The sequence below is a fragment of the Lagenorhynchus albirostris genome, chromosome 15 (assembly GCF_949774975.1).
Source record: "Lagenorhynchus albirostris chromosome 15, mLagAlb1.1, whole genome shotgun sequence".
NCBI classification, from domain to species: Eukaryota; Metazoa; Chordata; class Mammalia; order Artiodactyla; family Delphinidae; genus Lagenorhynchus; species Lagenorhynchus albirostris.
Window position 1 is genome coordinate 46,329,118 of NC_083109.1, and position 21,770 is coordinate 46,350,887.

General features: G+C 41.3%; 1 protein-coding gene across 6 annotated transcripts in view; it reads left to right on the forward strand.

Moving 5' to 3' along the window:
* RALGAPA2 (Ral GTPase activating protein catalytic subunit alpha 2) overlaps positions 1-21,770 on the forward strand; it is a 281,841-nt gene that overhangs the window by 63,605 nt on the left and 196,466 nt on the right. For all 6 annotated transcript variants that reach the window (XR_009535079.1, XR_009535080.1, XR_009535078.1 and 3 more), the window contains exons 9-13: positions 1,103-1,302; positions 8,366-8,596; positions 16,274-16,441; positions 17,440-17,577; positions 20,902-21,050. Coding sequence is in view for 3 of the 6 variants with exons in the window: in XM_060122391.1 (XP_059978374.1) it covers positions 1,103-1,302; positions 8,366-8,596; positions 16,274-16,441; positions 17,440-17,577; positions 20,902-21,050 (886 nt within the window). In the remaining 3 variants the exon portion in view is untranslated. The remainder of the gene's footprint in view (positions 1-1,102; positions 1,303-8,365; positions 8,597-16,273; positions 16,442-17,439; positions 17,578-20,901; positions 21,051-21,770) is intronic.

Here is a 21,770-nt window from a genome sequence, read left to right on the forward strand (position 1 = left end):
AGAAGCATCCCTTGCAGTGGTGGCGGAGGGAGTGGGGTGGTGGACAAATCTTTCTCTCCCTATTATTTCAAAATGAGTGAAAATAGTTCAAATAAATGATCAAGAACAGTTTTGGAAGAGAAAAGGTCACAACAGCCGTTAACACATCTGGGGAGTGTGGACAGCTAATTCAGTTATCTTTGGGTGTCTCTGTGTTCACCCACACACCTGGGCAAGGAGAAGCAGCTGAAGCTCGGCTCACTTGGAAAGTGGTAGAAGTGCTGACTTTTAGTGGTACCAGGGTATGTATTTTGTTAGCTATATATTTGTGGGTGACTTTTTCAAAAATTGTTTCTGATTTTATAAGTCCTCCATTTCATTGTAGAAAATATAGTGTATTGTTACTATCCTTAGATTAAAAGGGATTTGTTGAGAACTTTTCTGCCGCAGGTATTTCGGTAAGAGAGTTGAACTTAGAGCAAATGGTATCTCAGATTCAATACCATATCATTTTCATATTAATTATGGTATTTAAAGAATAAGAAGTGGACTTCTTATTAATTCTTCGGAAATGGTGGTGTCTGATATCTCCAAGATGAAACATGACTGTCTGAATTCTTTTAGACATAAAGTAGATTATACTAACTCTATGTCTTTGGATGCATCTAAAGGGAGAAGGATATAAAACTAAAGATTGATAGATTTGATCAGTGTAACGTCAGGTGATAAAATACCTAATGCAATAAAAAATGTCTATATATGCTTTTACATCTATTCTAGTCATAAAATAAGATTAAATTAGTTATATGTGAAAAGATTTTCACGATTGTAATCTCATGTAATTTCTCAAATTCGTTAAAAAGAGTTATGACCTTTGTTTTTCCACAGCTGTCTACATAGTTGTATGTAGATAATAGCAACCACCACCCCGCGTTGGTCAGACTGCAAGGCAGACCCAGAGACGAGCCTACCAGAAGATGCCATTTTTAATCACTTGGGTTTTTAAATCTCAGCTGCTGTTAAACAACCAGATATATGTCTATTTAATTAGAAACTGAAACATTTGTAGGGTTACATGATGTTAAGACTCACTAACCTGATCATGTGTTCTTTTGTCTTGCAGACATCCCCCACTTGAGACCAAAGCCCGTGTATGTTGCTACAACTCGAGACAGTGAGAACACTTACAGCACAAAAACCCCATACATGGCAGCTCGCGTTGTTTTTATTAAGTGGATCGTGACTTTCTTTTTGGAAAAAAAGTATCTAACTGCAACACAAAACGCTAAGAATGGAGTTGATGTATTGCCCAAAATCATTCAGGTATGTCATTCATCACTTTTTGTCTTTCAATTCTGGTATCATAACCTATACTAACACCAAAGTAATTGACTGTCAGGGTTATTGGCTCTCACAGGTTGTTGGTCATAGGGACTCAATTTACTGGTTCCTCTGTACTGCTGAGGTCTCAGAGGAAGCCGTGAGTTGGAAGCACTTGCCGTGCTCTGTTGGTGTTGCCATGACAAGGCGACCCTGGGGCCGAGGGAGGCCTTCTGAGCAGGTGGCTGACCTGTGCGCTCCTGGCTCCCTCTCACCTCCCGTGCTTCACTCGGGCCCCAGTGACCTTGAGCATGACGCTGAGGGCCTCTCTTGCCTTGTTCCTCCCAGCCCCAGCAGGGTCCTCAGGAATTGTGAGGTGGTCCATGGAGAGGACCCCTGAGACTGCTAGGATCCCAGGTGCCCTCTGGGATCTCAGGGAGGGAAGGGGTGGGTCAGCAGCTCAGGATTTCGGGTGGTTGTTGAGCCACTGTGGGGTCCCCAGAAGAGAGGGCTGTGTCTCCCTGAGGCCTGGGTGAAGCCGTCTTCTCACCTGGGGGCTGCGGTGCTTCCCTCTCTCAGTGGCATTGGTCAGACACGTGGGGCTTTCCCGGCAGGCTGTGTGGCTTCAGGCCTTTGTGCAGGCAGAGCTGGACCACTTGTGGAAGTCAGAGAGGCCGCTGTGTGGAGGAGTCATGGTTTCGTGTGCTTTGTTTCACTGGCGCCAAGAACAGGGGCAGGAAGTGTGGTCCACTTAGTGCCGGTTGGCTGCTGCTCTGCAGTTCCCAGATGTGTGATGTCGGCCTGGGCTGGAGGGTGTGCTCCCCGAGGGGCACTCAGTACCCTGATGGCAGCGCACCGAGCCGGTCCAGAGCACAGGCTCCGTAATAAGAACAACAAAAGACTCGCTAAAAGAAAGTTTTAAAAACCCTTCAATTTCTGAATTTAAAAATTTAGTAGGTAAACTCTAAATGGTAATGATCACTGCTGAGAACAAAATTGGTTTTCTGACGAAATATCCCACAACACTGATAAAAAAAATCAGAGATGGAAATAGAAACTAATAGATAAAACCTTAGGTGCAGACCTACCTTGCGGATATTGTGAGGACAGAAGGAGAAAAGAATGAGAAGTAATAATTGAACGAACAGTAAGAAAAGTTTACCTAAGCTAAAAAAAAAAGTCATGCCTTAAACTGAAAGGGCTTTTGAGTCCCAGGAAGAATTAGCAAAACAGACACCAACCTAAGCAGACATTTGACTTCCAGGGATTAAGGAAAAATGCTAGACTTCCAAACAGGAACTGCAGTTATTTCAAAAGAATGACACTGAGATTAGCACCAAATATCTAATGAAATCTGCAGCGCTGGAAGCCAGAGGAAACTGTCTGTCTGTCCCTCGGTCTGTCCCTTTCTCAGAGTCTCACTTCATATCATGTACATAAGCACTTGATCACATTGGTTTAAGGCCTAAGTTGACTTAAGGTCTAAATATAAAAACAAAGTGATAAAGAACTTAGGAAAAAATCTAGGAGAATGTATAAATTTGGGAAGTGGGAGACCACCTTTGGTAGAGATGAAACCCACAAACCAAAGACTAATCGAGGTTTGAGTTTATTTTAAAAAATAGGGCTTCCCTGGTGGCGCAGTGGTTGAGAGTCCACCTGCCGATGCAGGGGACACGGGTTCGTGCCCTGGTCCGGGAAGATCCCACATGCCGCGGAGCGGCTGGGCCCGTGAGCCATGGCCGCTGAGCCTGCGCGTCCGGAGCCTGTGCTCCGCAACGGGAGAAGCCACAACAGTGACAGGCCCGCGTACCGCAAAAAAAATAAAATAAAAAATAAATAGAAAAAGATTTCTAATGTCAAAAGATAACATAAAGCCAGGCCCAAACAATAGACTGTGAAAACATTGGTCACATCATGCCTGTTCATAGTCTCTGCTGTATAAAGAGCACCTATGAATAGACATGAAGACAAATAAGTTAACTGAAAATGGACAAAGGAGGTGAAAGGCAATTCACAGAAGAGGAAATAAAAATGGCCCTGGATCTCTCCAGCAGTCAGGAAAACACAGTTATTTCTGAGCCACAATGAGAGGCCTTTATTCACCCATCAGGTAGACAAAAGCTAAAAATCCTCAGGTAAACAAAAATCTGTAGGAAATATAAGAAACTCAGTCACGCTCTGATAAATTTTTCATGGCGTCTTAATGTGGTTATGCAGGCAATTCAAAACGCTATCGTAGAAAGGATGTAATTTTTCCTGCCTAGTTTCAAAATTTCAGAAAATCATCACCTGTATTTATTGAAAATAAGTTGCTCATTCTTGAAAAATACATTTGGAGGATGAGAAGTAGCAAGACTAGCAAATTAACCACTGCCTCCAGGTTCTAATTTTTTTCTGTTGACTCTTCACACTTGTGACTCATTTCCTTTTATTATATAGCTAAAAGTGTCATAAGGTTCTGACCTCCTGAATCGGTTAGGAGAGTTTTAGCACCCTAACAGGAAAAAGGCACCAGAACTCAAACTGTCATATCCATAAAAGAAATGTTTCAGTCTCATAAAAGAGCAGCTCGAGGTGAGGCTGGCCGAGACTGTGGCTGGTGCCTGCCCTCTCCCTTGTTCTCTCCTTCGCCCTTTCCCTCTGCTCCTCCCTGAAGGTTGCAGCAGCAGCTGGGACCCTGCTTTCCTAGTACATGTTTAAAGACAGTCCAGAAGTGCAGAGCCCTTCCCTTTTGTCTTTGGGGAACAATTTAGGTTACCTGTGCGCGCTGAGGACAAAAATAAGTTGCTGATTGGTTCAGATCTGGGGGTGTGAACAGCCCAGGGGGGCGGTGACCAGCTTCCAGGAAGCAGAAGTCTCCCCTGGTGCCAGGGCTCAGCTTCCTGTGAGGCAGGTGCGCTGCATGCGAGGGGTGAGGTGCCGAGCACTGGGGTTCCATGAGGGGGGAAGGGATGCTGGGCAGACACCATCCAGGCCCATGGCTACTGTGCCCTGAAGGTGGCCATGCCCAAACATGGCCAATGCCGTGGTCCAGGCTGTTAATACACCTTGCAGTCAGTTGTTATGTTAGTTTCCTGCTGCTACTGTAGCTAATCACCACAAATGTGTTGTCTTACAGCTCTGGAAGCCAGAAAGCCAGAACCGGTCTCAGTGGGCTAAAATCAAGGTGTGGGCAGCTCTGTGTTCCCTCTGGAGGTTCTGGGGCGGGGAGGGGGTCCATGCTCTTGCCTTACCTGGCCTCCAGAGGCTGCTGCATTCCCCAGCTCACCGCCCCTCCTCACATCATTTCTCCCTCTGTTTCCATCTTCACATCACCTTCTCTGTGTCTGCTCCTCCTGCCTCCTTGTGGATCCTTGTGGTTACATTGGGACCACCCAAGTAATTCAGGGTCCTCTCCCTATCTCAGAATCCCTAATTTAGTCACATCTGCTCAGGCCCTTCTGCCATGTAAGGCAGCGCAGTCAAAGGTTCCGGGATTCCGGGCGCGTAGACATCTTGGTCATTATTCAGCCGACCTGTCTCCTTGTGTTTCCGTTTCTGCCTTACAATTCTGTTTTCCCTCTCATCTCACGTGTGTCTACTGTATGTTCTGCTCCTCATTTACATCATACAGGAGAAAAAGCAGTTTAAACAACTGAATATTAAATTTTGGAAATGGAGTTGCAGGAATAAAAGCACATGTAATTGTATTTATCTCCTGAAAGTTTTTGTTTGGAGTTTCAAGTTGAATATAATTTTACCCGTGTAAAGTGAACATCACTGTCTAAGTCAGGTGATCCAGAATCTCTTTTCAAAGAAAGTACTGCTCTATAAAAGCCCTTTAAAACAATATTTTAAATGCTGCTTCCAAATAGAGTTCACACTTTCGCCACTATTACTGTGTTAAAGGTCATGTATGGGGGTTTTTGTGTGTGTGTTTTTCCAAAGTGAATTTACTTCCTTTTGATCTAGAACTAATAACTTTGACAGTATTTTTCACCAGGGAGGAAAGGAATTAGCTCACTTAGCCCTCGGAGAATGTGGTTTGACAGATATTCTTGTTTGGTGGCATCATTCATGGGAGAGCGAGAATACAGTTGCCTGGAAATCTGGTACCATGTTGGCAACAATGACCACAAATCCCCCTTTCAAACCTGAACATTCTTGGTGCTTCATCTCAGCCGAAAGTGTTTTCAGTGAACTATTATTTATTCCTTTGTAATTCATTTTTGTATGATATAGAAGTACTCCAGCACGTATTAGAGAAAGCGGAGTAGTGATTTTAAAATGTCAGTAGCACATTAATTAAGCATTAAAACCCAAAGAAGTCCATGAGGGAATGAAAAAGAGTGTCCGCTACTAAGACAGTTGATCGCACTTATTTGTATGATAACTCTTTAGTTACAGTGTTAAAGTACCACTTTTACTAATTCTGAGCCAGCCCTTCAATAATGATTCATGGGCTATGGGTTTCCCAAAATTGTTGTATCTTATGGGGTGAACAGTTAGAAAAGATGAATCACACAACTTGACACCCCTGGGGAAGCTTGTGTATCACACAGACCCACCTGTCTGTTGACTGCCACTCTAGTGCTCTGTGTTCTTACTTCTATCAAGGCAAGCGTAGGCTGCCTCCAACCCCGTGGGCAAATCATGACGGGGAATTGAGTGGCATCAGGCATCACCAGCAGAACGGCAGCTGCATCCTCGTTTCACACCTGCTTTGTGGGTGTCCTCATCTGGCCTGACCCTGAGGGTGAGCAAGTCTCAGTATGAGCCATGGGTTGAGAGGAAACCAGGGTGAGGAGGGGAGGGATTAAGTGGAGCCTGTATCATGCAATTTCCTGAGCCCTAACAGCACAGACCTAGTCCAAGCAGATATGTCTGCTTCTCGCTAAGCCTTCATCATATGGCAAAGAGGTAAAAAGCATCTTTATATTTACCACCAGAATCAACTAATACTAAATTATAGTTGAGAATTCCAGCTTGATTGTAGTGGGCAGAAAATGGACCTCTCTCTGTAGTTAATTCGTATTCATGCTTTTATTGTTAATCTTCAGAAAAGAGGCAAGAAATGATTAAACTTGAATTACCAGTTTGTTTCCACTCTCATCACTTACTATAATTATAAATGTCTGTTAAATCATACAGATGTTTTTGGAAAGCAGCCTTTTGCTGGTGTGAACTAGTGGAGGCTGAGAAAAGCACTGTTTTATCAAGAGTAGTTTTCAATTTATGGCATGATGGGAAGTTCATCTGTGTTATCATTATGTTCTATTTGGATCACAGAGCTCACTTTTTAAAAACAATTTGGTGCCTTTAAACATAATTCTTTACGTACATGATTTTAGTTATCTAATTGCTGTGTTATCTAATTCGTTATCTAATGACCTCAAAATGGAGTGGCTTAAAACAACCACCCTTTAATCATATTACTTATTTCCCTTTCTGGGTCAGGAATTTGGGTGGGATTTGGTTGGACAATTTGTGTGCTTCATGTGGCATTAGCTGAGGTCAGTGGGCGGTGGTCAGTGGCTGGCTGGTCCGGAGGGTCCAGGATGACTTCATTCCCATGCCTGTTACTCTGGTGGGTGCAGCTGGAAGGCTGGGCTCTACTGGGCCTCCCTTTCCACGTAGCCCCTCTAGCGAGGCAGTTGGACTTCTTCCCTGGCCGCTTAGGGCTCCGAGAGCAAAAGTTCACAGAGATGCCAAGCGGGAGTGGTCAGCCTCCTGGGCCCGGGGCCCGAGAAGGCACAGGTCCCCGCCACCCTTCCGTTCTGCTGGTTAACTCTGTCCCCCAGCCAGTGGGGATCCAAAGGAGGGGATGCAGATTTCCCCCTTCTGCAGAGGGAGTGCCAAAGAATTTGTGGCCATTTAAAATTTTCTATGTAAGTATGTGTGTACTTTTTTTTTTTTTTGGCCTGTTGGGAAAATGAAAGTTACTGATCAAAAAGTCACAGTTTATTAAACCATAAAGGACATTAGATTTAATCCAACCTCCATGCTTTACAGATTAAAAATGTGTGTATATCAGTAAAAATGAGTAAAATTTTATTTTTCTCTGCAAGGTAGTTGACCCATCGAAAAGATGAAATAATTTCTATAGGGTAGCTCACTGCACAGTGTGGCAGTGCCTTTGATAAGCCACACAGGCTTAATATCCCAGGCATGAAGAGAAAAGTTACTATCAATATAATTTTCTATTAATTTTCTCTAGAGATTATTTTTTGGATATCTGCTTTGCTTTCAAACTATCCTTGGTAGTTACTGAAGTTATTTTGTACGACTCATTCCTTGTCACTTCTTGTAAAAAATATTCACAGTAGGTAGAATTTTAGTGGTATTTGGGTTATATATTTTTGACACAAAAGAATAATACTACTGTCATTTACAAAGATTGAAGCAAAATTACATGTATCTTGTGTTTGGAGGAAATCTTTAATTCTGGGGGAAATGAGAGCAAAAAACAAATTAAACTTTGTGAATGCTTACATAGATTATTTTATTTCTTTGTGCTCCTAAAGCCTCTGAATATTTAAAGTTTTATAAATATTTTAGTTAAGTTTGATCCGAGATTCTGAACATAAAACTCAGATCAAGGTCCTTCTCATAAAATACTCTTTAAAGATATTGACGCTCCTCCGATCAAGGTGTCACTTACTCATGTGAATCAGATGAAGCTTCCCAGCACTGTGGCTGCAAAAAATCCACCAAATTTTCAAATCTCTGTGACCGTAGATTAAGTGCTGAAGGGTGGAGACCAGAGGTGAATTCATTTACACGTTAATTTATTCTGTGATTTTACAGATATAAACCAAACGTTTTAGGCTGATAACATTTCGCAGCCTCCCTCCCTGCAATACTTTTCCCATTAAAATAACTTAGTTGGGGAGGAGGTTAGTTGGTGAATTAGAAAGTGGGTAAGTGCAGGTCCTGGAGTCCCTTGTGCTCCGAGCAGGGCTGCGTTTCAGCTGCTCTTCAACTGCATGGTAACCGGAGTCCCTGAAAACAAGGCAAGGCTTCAGTCTTGCCAGGTGTTCTGGAGTCTGGGAGGATCACTCAGGAGCGGGTGCCTTTCTTGCAGACCGTCGGGGGTGGAGGTGCGGTGCCGGAGCGGGCGCCAGAGCTGGACAGCGGCGGGGCGACCGAGCAGGACAGAAGCCACTCGGACAGCGGCACCTTGTCCGAGCGCCGGCTCAGCAGCTGCAGCGTCTGTGGCGTTGAGGAGGAGCACCGCGCCGTGTACGAGATGGTCCAGCGTATCCTCCTGTCCACGCGTGGCTACATCAACTTCGTGAACGAAGTGTTCCGCCAGGTGAGAGTGTGTGTGTGTGTGTGTGTGTGTGTGTGTGTGTGGTCACGAAGCTGAAGAGGTTTTTGTTCTTGTTCTTTCACTCACACTACTCCAAGAAATATAATCGATAAGTTGGGCTCCATCACACAACTCCATAATGATTTCTCTAATCCCGCATTTAATGTGTCATGTGGAGGGGTATGATTTGGGCTTTTTGGTAATTTTTAATTTTGTTTTTATGACTTTGGTTTTTGTAAAATTCCTACACGGGGTGGGAAGATTTTATATTTGAACAAAATCATCCTGCAACTACCTCGTGTTTCCAAAACAAACTTTAAACCCAGAGGGAGGCAGGGAGAAAGCCGTTCCTGAACCCCCGCAGCGGGCGCGTGAGCACAGCCGAGACGGCCCGAGGCTGGGTTGTTCCAGGGCTGTAGGAGCTCACGAGCTGCAGGTTCCTGCACAGCTGGACTTTGCCCACAGAGGCATATATATGGCAGGCACCTCTAGTAGAGGTATTTATGGCCTGAGGGGAAAAAGGAGGCTGGGGAGGGGATTCAGAGGAAGGAAAGGAGCCGAGGCCAAGACTTTGAAATAATTGACCTTTGGTGGAAACTGGCAGGTGAGAAGGTGTCGGGATGAGCAGAAGTGCAGACAAGAAAACAGGTGCAGCAAGGGAGGATGCTGGAGAGGTCAGAGCAGCCGGCGAGCAGCCTGCCCACCGCTGCAGCTGATTCACTGTCTGGACATGTGTGTGACTGGACACGTGTGTGACTGTCACAGTGGGGAGGGAGGTGCTGCTACTGGCATCTAGTGGGAGGGAGCCTGGATGACTTTAAGCATCTGTGGTGCACAGGACAGCATCCCCTCAACCCCCCCGCCCATGACACGTGTGCCCACAAGGCAGTAGTGCTGCTGGGCAGAAACCCTCAGCTGCAGCTTCGGACATAGGAAGCAGGACCTTGATGGAGTGAGACAATGGCCTGGCACATCGGAGCAGCCGTTGGCCACCTGTGTCTTGGAACCGGTGCCCCGGGAAATGGAGAGCTTGTATGTGATGAGCGGATAGTCACTTAGTCTGTGCCCCGAGCAGAGGGGGAGGCCCTCGGATGGCAGAAACCTGTTGGGGGGAGAAGAGGAGGAGCCTGTTCACACATGAGCGATGCACGTGCACCGCCAAGAGCTTCCCGCGGAGGCGAGACCCGCGTGGGGAATGAGGAAACCTTCACCTCTGAGACTTATAGGAAAGAAACATCCACCGAGAGTGACAGTCCCAGCACAATCCACAGCAGTCTAGAGGTTTTACTGTATTTTGTATTTTAATCAATAAAACATTTCTACTTAAGAAAATGGTGAGAAAGTGGCCACGGACAACATGGAACAAGCAAGCATGGCTGTTTTCCCGTAAAACCTTACTTACAGAAATTAAGTGGCAGGCTGCATTTGCATGTGGATCATAGTTTGCTGATCCTGATCTAGAGTAATGTTTCAAACCCTTGGATACAAATACTTAAAATCAGATATCATTAACAAAGCTTTTCAATTTTGCACAAGAGAGAAGTGCTAAATTGATGTGGTTCTACCTGTATTGCGTATTTATTTATTTATTATACACAAAGTTCCATTTGCATCCATTATTGGCATTCCACCCCTGGCAATAGTGTGTTCTAAGTTCTAGATTCAATCAAAATCCTAACTCCAGTGTAAATTCAGTTTTGAAGTAGAAACTGCATCATTGAGGTAACTGCAGACTACTTATGCCTGAAGTTATGAGCCATCTTTGTATCATGAAATTCAAAAACGTTTACATTTTATAATTATTCTTTTTTTTCTTTTTTTTTGCGGTACGCGGGCCTCTCACTGTTGTGGCCTCTCCCGTTGCGGAGCACAGGCTCCGGACGCGCAGGCTCAGCGGCCATGGCTCACGGGCCCAGCCGCTCCGCGGCATGTGGGATCCTCCCGGACCGGGGCACAAACCCGTGTCCCCTGCATCGGCAGGTGGACTCTCAACCACTGCGCCATCAGGGAAACCCTATAATTATTCTTAATCAAATATAATTTGAAAGCTTATATGAAATTTCAAATATGATTATTATGCATTGTTAAAATACTGAAATAGAGACATTTGGGAAAAGGGGCATGGGTTTGAACATTGCGTTTTATTGCCCTCTCTTGGTCAATGATGAAGTTTTCTTTTATGGAAGACAAAATGTGACTTCTTTTATAATAATTTCTTTTTTAATTTTAAATTCTTCAGAGACTAAGCCTAAAGGCTGTTAAAGTTTAAAAATGTGCATTCATTCAAGAAGTGCACGTTTTCAGTGTGGAGTTAAGATGTGTGTGTACGTAACAGAGAACAGCGCAAGAGGCAGGTCAGACGTCCACACGCATGATGTGGGAACAAAGGCCCACGAGGACCACTGGGGGCTGGGCGGCTCAGGGCAGGGCTGACGGAGCAGTCACCTCAGACTGGATGGTTCAGTGAGTTGAAGGCGGTGGCCGTAGATGGTTCCTGAGGGAGATGAGGTTTGGCAAGTTTCAAGGCAGTCTCCAGCAGGCAGGCTGGGCGGGTGGAGTGTGTCAGGAGTGCGGTTCTGATCCCTGGGTCACTCCACCAGAAACTTGTCTCCTAACTGCTGTTTTTCAGGCTACCTTATGTGATCATTTGTTGGTCATGAAATCAATGTAGTGGGTCAAGAGCCAGTATTTTTTTAAAAATTAATGAAATAGAGTAAAATAGAACAGACCAAAAAAACTCACAGCACAGTGCATATTGTAAGAATTAGTATTTCCTTGTGAAACTTCTGACTTATTTTTGTGTATACTACATACACAAATGCATATATCCTTATGGAAAATGTCTTACTTAGGTTATGATCTGAAATGAAAGTACTGCTCTAAAGGATGTTTGTTCACTAGGTTGTTTTGTTGGTGGTTTGGTTTTATTTTAAAGAGCAACTTTATTTTTATTAAAAAAAGATGAATTTATTAGATAAAGATAGTATCTTTCTATAGATATAAATATAGTGTAGAAAGCCAAAAACAAATCACTCAAACACTGCCATCGAAGTAACTGTTATCAGTGTTAGAAGAGCATCATTCTCGGTATTTCTCTGTGTGTATAGATGGCTGCTGGCCTGGCAGCATGAGAGACCAGCAGAGAGGACAGGGTGAGACAGGATATGAACAGACAGGAAGCAGCCTGGTGGACGGTTAGACAGGAGGGCTTACAGATGAGCTGATAGACATAAACGAACTGGCAGGCAGGCGTAGAACAGACAGGAAGGTGCAGACTGGCCAGCCAGCAGAGGTGGAGATAAGCAGGAAGGTGTAGCCAGACAGGTGGGTGGGTGCAGGTAGACGGGCAGACAGAGGTAGAATTTGGCTGGCAGGGATGGGTAGACAGGCAGGCAGGCAGTCGTGGACAGAAGCAGGAGAATTAGACAGAGGTTGACCAAGGTGAAGGCAGGGGCCACGACAGGTGTGTGGAAGTGGCAGGGTTGGGGTGGGGGACCTCAGAATAGCTTTATGACAATGGAACCTTTAATTCTGAGTGAATCTTTAATGCAGTTTTAATGGGTAGTTCTGAATTTTATTTTTACCTGAATTTAACAGAAGAGAAGACAGCAAACCCGAAGGAATTGTTGAAATTCCAGTAAATATTCCTTTACCACAAGAAATATTAATTGCTAGAAGACGTGTCTATAATAAAAAGATTATAATAGCATTAAAATATTGGAATCACTTTTTACCTGCATGTTTTAATGTTAGGTGGCACTTGATTTCTTGTTATGAAACGTGAAGAGCTTAGCAGCCTTGTATTTTTTTGAGCCTCCTCTCCCCATCTGCTGATTTCATTATATTATAAATTTATAATATAATGAATATATAAATATGCATTATATTGTAAATTTACATTTGCAGTTGATTTTGGAATCCTGATGGGCAGAGGCATTTAATCTTGGTTCTGTATTTTGACAAATTCGTTCCTCCTGGTGTCCACAGCCCTAAAATACTTGCTTTGATTGACTTCTTGGTTGGTCTCGTTTTGTCACTGAGTGGTGTTTTCAAGTAGTTGTATTGGCAGCTCTATTCCCTGAGTCCTACTTATTTATTTATTGAACTATAGTTGATTTACAATATTGTGTTAGTTTCAGGTATACAGCAAAGTAACTCACTTATATATATATATATATATATATATAAAAAACATATATTACATAGAATATAACATATAGAATATAACACATAGAATATGGAATATAGAATATATATGACATACAGAATATAGAATACAGAAGATATATATTCTTTTTCAGATTCATTTCCATTATAGGTTATTATCAATACAAGATACTGAATGTAGTTCCCTGTGCTATATAGTAAATCCTTGTTGTTTATCTACCTTGAGTCCTTTTGTGATGGGTAATGTTTTCTTTTTGCCTTTGCACATGAACAGTAGTTTAGCTGGTTATAATAATTTCAGGTCACTTTCTTCCTCTTAGCAATTTATACATCAAAACTTTTCTAGATAAACAAATCAGAAGAGGCAAGAAAACCTCACAAGGATTTCAGTTATACAATTGAGACTTTCGAATGAATATGTTTAACACATTTAAAGAAATAAAAGACAAGCTTGAAAATGTTTGCAGAAAACAAGAAACCATAACAGATGACTAAGCAGATATGAATAGGAAGAAAATAGAACTTCTAATGATGAAAAAAATGTAATAATTGAAATATTAAAGGAAAATTTCAATGGGTAGGTTTAATAGCAGATTAGATACAGCTGAAGAGGGAATGCATTTGATGACAGGTCTGAAGAAATTATCCTGAATGCACCTTGGAGAGACAAAGAGAGGAAGAGTATGAGAGATTGAGACGTGGAGGAGAGTGAGAAGGTCTGATGTATGTGTTCAGCTCTCTTCTATCCTTGTTATTTTTATTTTTTTGCGGTACGCGGGCCTCTCACTGTTGTGGCCTCTCCCGTTGCGGAGCACAGGCTCTGGACGCGCAGGCTCGGCGGCCATGGCTCACGGGCCCAGCCGCTCTGCGGCAAGTGGGATCTTCCCGGACTGGGGCACGAACCCGTGTCCCCTGCATTGGCAGGCGGACTCTCAACCACTGCGCCACCAGGGAAGCCCTATCCTTGTTATTTTTGTCTGCTCTTTTCTCAGCTGAGAAATATCCTACTCTGACTGTGGGTTTGTCTATGTTCACAGTTTATCAGTATTTGATATATATGAATATGAATTTTACTAAGTAAAATTCTTAGTTGCAATACAGATTTAGAATTATTATATGTTCCTTTGAATTGAATCTTTTATCGTTAAGAACTTTTTTTTTCTCTAATAATGCCTTTTTTTTTTTTTTTGCCTCAAAATTGTTCTTGCCTGTTCTGAATATAGCTCTCCAGTTTTCTTTTGGTTAGTATTTTCATGGTGATCTTTTTCTAACTTTTTGCTTTCAACGTCCCCTTTTCATATGTTTTGGATGTCCTCTTATAAATGGCATGTGGTCTTTTTAATAGTTTTTAAAATCCAACCTTATAATCTCCATCTTTTGATTGGAGCATTATTGCATTTACATTTAATGTAACAACTGCTATAATTGTGTTTACATCTACTATCTTTCTACTTTCTGTCTTAATTTTTTCAGACTGATTACATTTAGCATCCTATTTTTCTCCTCTAGATAAGTATTTTTACACTCATTTGTAATACTTTAAGCATTAACAATATGCATCCCTAACTTAAAATCTAGCTAATTTCAACTTTTACCTCTCCGTATGCATTTTATTTCCATTTACTCCTTCTCAGTTTATATACCACTGTTACGTATGTGTATGCCATTTAATGCCATATTATGAATATATAATATGTATTGTATATACACAAATATATATATACATATACATATATATCATCTCCTTCAGAACTACTATAATTATTTTATCCAGTTTTATTCTTTTTATTCATATATATTCATATATATATATTATTCATTCAGATTTATCCAAATAATTACCATTTTTATTGCACTTTATTTCTTCCTAAATCTCTGACCTGGAATTATTTTCCTTCTGCTTAAAGAATAACTTTTAGTATTTCCCTTAGATTAGGTCTCTTGGTAAAAATGTTCTCATTTTCTTATCTGAAAAAGTCTTTGTTTTGCTTTTATTTTTGAACTATTGCTTTATGGATGTCAGATTCTACTTTGGTAGCTGTTTTCTTTCTGCACATTGAATATTTTGTTCCATTGGTTTTCGGCTTTCATTGTTTCTTTGAGAAGTTATGCTAAGTTATGTGGTTATTCCTTTGGAAGAAATGTGTCTGTTTTCCCCCTGGCTCCTTTTAAGGTTTTCAGATTGTCTTTGGTTTTCAGCAGTCTTAGTGTAATATACTTTGAATGTATCCTGCTTGTGTTTCTTTGTGATTATTGAATCTGTGGCTTGATGTGTTTTATCATTTTGGGTAAAATTCTCAGCCATTCTATCTTCAGATATTGTTTCTGCTGCTTTTGACTCATTCTTTCCTTCTGCATCTCCAGCCATGGGATAACCTTTGCATTGAGTTCTCTCTCACCTCTCTTCTGATGGAGCCATCCTTTGTGCTTCATTCTGTATATTTTCATCGGATTTTTTCTTCCAGTTTACTCTTCAGCTACGTCCATCCTACTGTCAGCCATTTACACTGGGCTTTTAATTTGGGTTATTTTATTTTTCAATTTCATATACATCTTTTTCTGATACTTTACCTAGATCTCTTATATGTTTAAATTATTATCTATTTTTAATGTGATTTTATTAATGTTGACTTCTTTTCTCACATTTCTGATTTTTTTATTAATGTGCTATATATCATATTAATCAGACTGTGCAAATAATTTTGGTTTTACTGTGCTTTTATTTTCCTCCAGAGGGGATTTATATTTGCTTTCTGGGAGGAAGGTAATATTGAATTTGGGTTACATAGTTGTCTATGTTTGGATTCTGATCACCTTAAACAAAAATTCTGTGTGCAGATGTGTAAGGGGATTCTTTAATGTTAAAAAGTTCACATAAGTATGCATAATGCTACAACTGGCCAGTTGGACAACTGACTCTCAAGAAAAGAAGGGAGGGAAGGAAGGAGGAAAGAAAGAAGGAAGGGAAAGGAAGAAAGAGAAAGGAAAGGACAGGGAAAGGCAAAAAAAGACAAAAGAAAGAAAACAAAAGCCCTGGTTGGTAACATTTGCCAACTTCTCTGTTGCCACTACTCCCACTATGGCCAATTCAGGTTACCAAAACAGTGTCACTGAATGTGAACTTGGGAAGAGACATGACAACTGGCTGTACTATAATCTCTACCATCTCATCATCTATTTCTCATTTGTGGGGAAAAGTTCTCAGTTGTACAATTATTATTGTTCATACAGCAAATTAATATATCTCTATAGGTATGCATTTTGGTTATTTTGTGGAAAAAAAAATTGCATTTTGTTTTCTGGCCCAGTTACACAATTGGCCCAATTGAAGCAACTGCCGTAAACACAATTGTCTTTTTTCCTCAGATAAGTTTGGTGTGCACAGGAACATGTGGCCCTGTGTAGTCTGTGTTTCAAAGGAAAGTCTGAGATTGGTGCTGGGTGTTGAAAATGTCTGTTGGGCTCTTTGGTGACCTGAACTTGTGTTAAAGGGAGTTTCTCTTACCATTTTAGGCATTTTTGCTGCCTTCCTGTGACATAGCTGTAACCAGAAAAGTAGTTCAAGTGTACAGAAACTGGATCCTCCAGGACAAACCTGTGTTCATGGAGGAACCAGACATAAAAGAAGTTGCCCAAGAAGATGCTGAAAAATTAGAATTTTCAGAGACTGATAAGAAGCAGGTAATATTTTATCACTTAGTGTTTGAGTTGGGAACATCTGTATTAAAATATAAAGCAAAGTATTCTGCTCCGTCAAGGGTCGCAGTCAGGCCACCTCTTTGTTGTCAGCTCTGTTGCTCTCAGGTTGCTGAGTTCCATGATGAGCGCCTGCCTCAGGGAGGCTGCTTCTGTTCTCTGTTCAAGGTCCTCTGTCACATCCTAAGCTCAGGGTTGGCCACATGTGCGTGGCAGCTTCTTTATTCACTACTGCATGAGAGTCTTTGAATAAGCCAATATACTTTGCATGTCTCTGTATGAGACTAAAAATGTCACTGCCATATCATTGATATGCTTAAATAAGTAATATTCACTTAACTAAATTTAGAATGTTTTGGCAGACTTTCCTTGTACAGTGGCCATACCAGCAACAGTCCAATGTGACACACAATATTAATAAGCGAAGTGAGCCTCGCTTCAGGGCTGGGTGCTGTTCTCAGAGAGGGGTGCTATCAGGATGGACCTTTCATTCCATGTTAGATAAAGCCACAGGTGCGAGTGGGCCTCTACTTGACGCACAAAAAAAACTTAGGTCGTATTTATATTTCTGGCATGCTATTTTGACATCTAGTCTGAGAATTCTTTCTAAAAGTGGGTGTTTGTCATGGCAATTAACACCAAACATTAAAAAATACTTGTAACCAAAGGTATATCACTTTTAAATATCTACATTAATTCCCTAATTTGATTTTTCAATATTGAAGTCATCTTAATAACTAGTCATGAGATCAAAACAAATCAACAGTCATGTTCACTGGGTCACTGGACAAACGTTATCTATTTCTTCAGCACATACTAAGTGCTAAGCACCATTTTAGGTGATGGAGGTAGAATGGTGAACACAATAGAAGAGAGACTTGCCTTCTAGAACCCGTAATCTCATGAATTCTGGTGAGCGTAAGGAACTAAATACACAACATGTGCTTCTCCCCACTCTGTTGACTGATTGTTATTTTCTAAAGACCTCATCTGAAAGTTCTGGTCACAAGCGATCTTCCAGTTGGGGACGAACTTATTCCTTCACGAGTGCTGTGAGCAGAGGGTGTGTGACCGAAGAGGAGAATAAAAACGTGAAGGCTGGGGCCCAGGCTATGCTGCAGGTATGCTCTGGCCACAGACGGGAAGGCTCCCGGATGGAGTCAGCTTGAACATTTTGTTTATTGGGGGTGACATCGTATAAAGTATGGTGATGTTTTTAGCTGTCCATCAGTAAACAGCCCTTAAATTCTCATGCTAAGTTTTCTTTCTGCTTTCCCACCTTCAATTTATAAAGATTTTTTTTTTTTTTAGTCAGAGAAGCATCTGAACTGGTTGCAGTTTTTTGAGAGGGATTGTTAAACAGTGAATATATGACTGAGATTTCAACCTTAAAAGTATCTTCTTTTTATTTATTTATTTAACATCTTTATTGGAGTATAATTACTTTACAATGGTGTGTTAGTTTCTGCTTTATAACGAAGTGAATCAGCTGTACATATACATATGTTCCCATATCCCCTCCCTCTTGCATCTCCCTCCCACCCTCCCTATCCCACCCCTCTAGGTGGTCACAAAGCACTGAGCTGATTTCCCTGTGCTATGCGGCTGCTTCCCACTAGCTATCTATTTTACGTTTGGTAGTGTATATATGTCAATGCTACTCTCTCACTTCTTCCCAGCTTACCCTTCCCCCTCCCCGTGTCCTCAAGTCCATTCTCTACATCTGCGTCTTTATTCCTGTCCTGCCCCTAGGTTCTTCAGAACCATTTTTTTTCTTTTTTTAGATTCCATGTATATGTGTTAGCATACGGTATTTGTTTTTCTCTCTCTGACTGACTTCACTCTGTATGACAGACTCTAGGTCCATCCACCTCATTACAAATAACTCAATTTCTTTTCTTTTTACGGCTGAGTAATCTTCCATTGTACATATGTGCCACATTCTGAACACATATGGGTAGTGAGTTACCTGGATTCTAATTTGTAAGACAAACTTGGTGATTATATAATCGTATAAGTAATATTCCTCTTAAAACTTGCCTGTGTTTGTGAAGAATGATGATTAATGCAGTAATTTTTAGATATTTATCTGAATGAATATATGAAATACCATTTGGGAACATTGGGAAAAGCAGCTTTGGCTTATCACTCAGTCTCCCCAGATCTCAGGATTTGATCTCAAAAATGGAGATTTATCTCAAAAAAAAAGATTACCTCTTGGGTTGCACCCAGTGTGAAGGTTGTTAGAAGTATAAGTGAAAACACAGGGTCCCTCTCTTTCCCCTGATCCCTGGCACCCCACCCTCCTCCCCATATCCATATGCACGTTCCTCTGTGTCCAGTTAGGCCTCCCACACAGAGGCTGGGCGTAGGGTCTGGGGCAGGAAGGCATGGTACCCAGTTTTCAGTGATACCGTGTTTCTGTCATCTGTCTCTTGAGAGGATTCCTTATCGTGGGATCCTTTTTGTTTTTAAATTAATTGGCAGTTTAATATACTGTAATTAATGAATTTTCTCATTTTTCATTGAAAATCAGCAAATAATTTGAAAATCAGCAAATAATATTAGCTTTAAAAAACTCAAGATGATTTTACTTGAATAGCTTCAGAGAATGTTGGCGCAGCTCCTAAATGTCACCTGTGTGCCCACCAGAGCAGTGGTTGCAGGAGTCCCCGCTCCGCCCCCTCCCCGCAGAGCATCCCGTAGTCGGCCATTTGGGGTTGCGGGTGCCTGTTATTTCCCTGAGTTCAGGTGAGTTATTTATTCTCTAGAAGGAGAACTTAATCCCCTTGGCTGAGCCAAGAAAGAGAATTTCTACTTGATTATAGCTCTACAGTTTTAAAAAATATTTTGTTTGGATTTAGATAGCTGTTTTTGTTCTCATTTTATCGAGTACCTTGGTCCTTGATTTGGTTAATGAGGAAAACGTGGCCAAATGAAGGTTTGATAAGATAGTACTGTTTTATAGTTGCTTCTGACAGGTACAGTTTGGACATACTCATTTTGTTGATCTATTTTTATCCTAACTGATACTAACATGGTAATAAATAGTCATGGAGTCAACATTTTTGATGTTGTTTTGAAAGTAAAGTGAAAGAAATATAATATATGAAGACTCCTCACTTTTACTTTGGAGTATGCAAAGGTTTAAAATTAAATCAAGGAGCCAAGTACATTGAATTAAAAAGAATCTGTATTGTAGTATATCATCTATGGCGTACTTCTTTAAAAGACATAGTCACTAAAGCTATAGTTCGCTAGTCAAAAGGTTCTTTATTTTCATTTTTCTTACTCGAAGCTTAGTAAATCTTCACAAGTGCTGTTATCATCTGTTATCAACTATTACAGTGCTGATTTTGTGATTCTTCCTAGAAAATTGGGACACAGTACATTTTTAATCTTGCATAAAATTATCTCAGAGGCTGTCAGCATTTTAGTTCGCCCACTTGACTTTTGAGTGTGCTCATTTCAGTTCCTCTGGTCAGTTTGTGCATCTGTTTTGAGATGCTGTGTTAATGGATTTCGGCCACAAGTGAGCCAGCTCTGTTTGTCCCCAGATCATTGGTGTCTGTGCTGTTGAATAGAGAGGAGAACTAAGAGGGACTGTAGGTCTAGAAGGTGGAGAAGCTCCACCCTTGGCACCAGGTTGACAGCTCAGAATGTCCTGACTCTGTGTAAATGATGACACGTTGTTATGCCGCAGCAGTGCCCCTGGGCAATAACTCCCTACAGGGTAGCCTGGATCCGTGCTCCCCACAACTCTCTAAGGATGGTACAGGACAGGGGACTTGTATCCTAAAGGCAGAGTGTAGAGCAGTTGGCGTACTTTCTAAATTTTGTTGGAAATCTCAGTTTTTATCCTAAGAATTTCCTTAGGTTTTGTGTTCTGCTGCATATTGTATTTCTCATATTGAAAACCCATGCTCCTGGAAGATGTGCAGTGTTGGCCACACGCCTTTGCCCCTTTGCTGGCTGCCCTTTGGGTGGTACTGGCTGCCTCCTGTCAGCAAGGCCTTCATGTCAGCAAGGCTGGAGACTCAACAAGAGCCAGGTCTTTCTTTCCAGCCGCTGTCTGACCCAGGGCCCCTACCCTCTCTGCCGGCCCCCCAAGGTTCCTCACCCACAGGCAATGATCCTGTCTTATCTTTTTAAAAAATTTTTGAGGGGGTGTCAAAAAGAAATCTGCAGAAGCCTTTCTGATTCATAAATTTCCAAATCTGCAATATTAATATGTAATAGCAATTATTTTTCTAGAAAAGATCTTTCAAGGATCAGTATTTAAGTAATTCTAAGGGGTGAACTAGAATAAATTTGAGTATGTGTTGGTACCACTTGTCTTATTGAAATAGCTCAAAGGTGAAATTAATATCATTCCCTTTAAACAAAATTTGTTCAGGTTTATCTGTTTAATTATATCTTCTCATGTAAAATGTGTTGATTCTAAGGTATTTTTGACAAACGCTGCAAACGTCTTCTTGCTGGAACCGTGTGTGGAAGTTCCCATGCTCTTGAAGGAGCAAGTTGATGCGTGTAAAGCTGTTCTGATGTTTTTTAGGCGCATGATAATGGAGCTTACAATGAGTAAGAAGACATGGTGAGTATCTTTTCAGTAAATTAACACTGTAAAACAGATGTTTCTGTTTTCAACGAAATAATTAAAATGCTAAAGGCTTCGTTTATTAAATAGCTCTACAAAGTGAACGATGAGATGATAATCAGTCTTTTGTAACAGAATTATGAAGGTAAGTATCCAGTACTTTGACAGTTCATTTATTTTCATTATTGGTTTTAAAAAAAGTTCTCAAATTAAGAGAAAGCAGTCATATTACTTAATAGTAGATTTTTCCATTTTAAACTGTCGTCAAGCAGTTTGTGGAAAAGCAGTAACTGACGTTTCATAATGTCATTCTTCATAATCCCAGGAGGGTTGGTTAATTGCTCCAGAATACTTTTAACTGATCTGACTGTTTTAAACTTGAAGTTTTAAATTCATTTTAGAAAAACAGTTATTTTAAGTGATAAATTGTCAGAGTGCAGTGAAAAATATAGTGGCGTCATTAAAATACACGTATGTGAAGTGTTTTCCTCCTGGTCGTTCATTTTTGTTTGGTGTCTTTGTGTCTATAATGTCCCAGAGGTAAGCAGTGCATTAGAGTTTCCCGTGATGAGTGTCTGCACATCCCTCCAGCTCCTAAGGTTTGGGGGGTGGGGGGCAGCCTCTCCCTTCTACTTGTCCAGTCCGGTCCTTGCAGGTTCCTCCCACCCAGGGAGCACCCTCCCTACCTGCCTGGCAGTGGTCAGCACCTTCAGACCC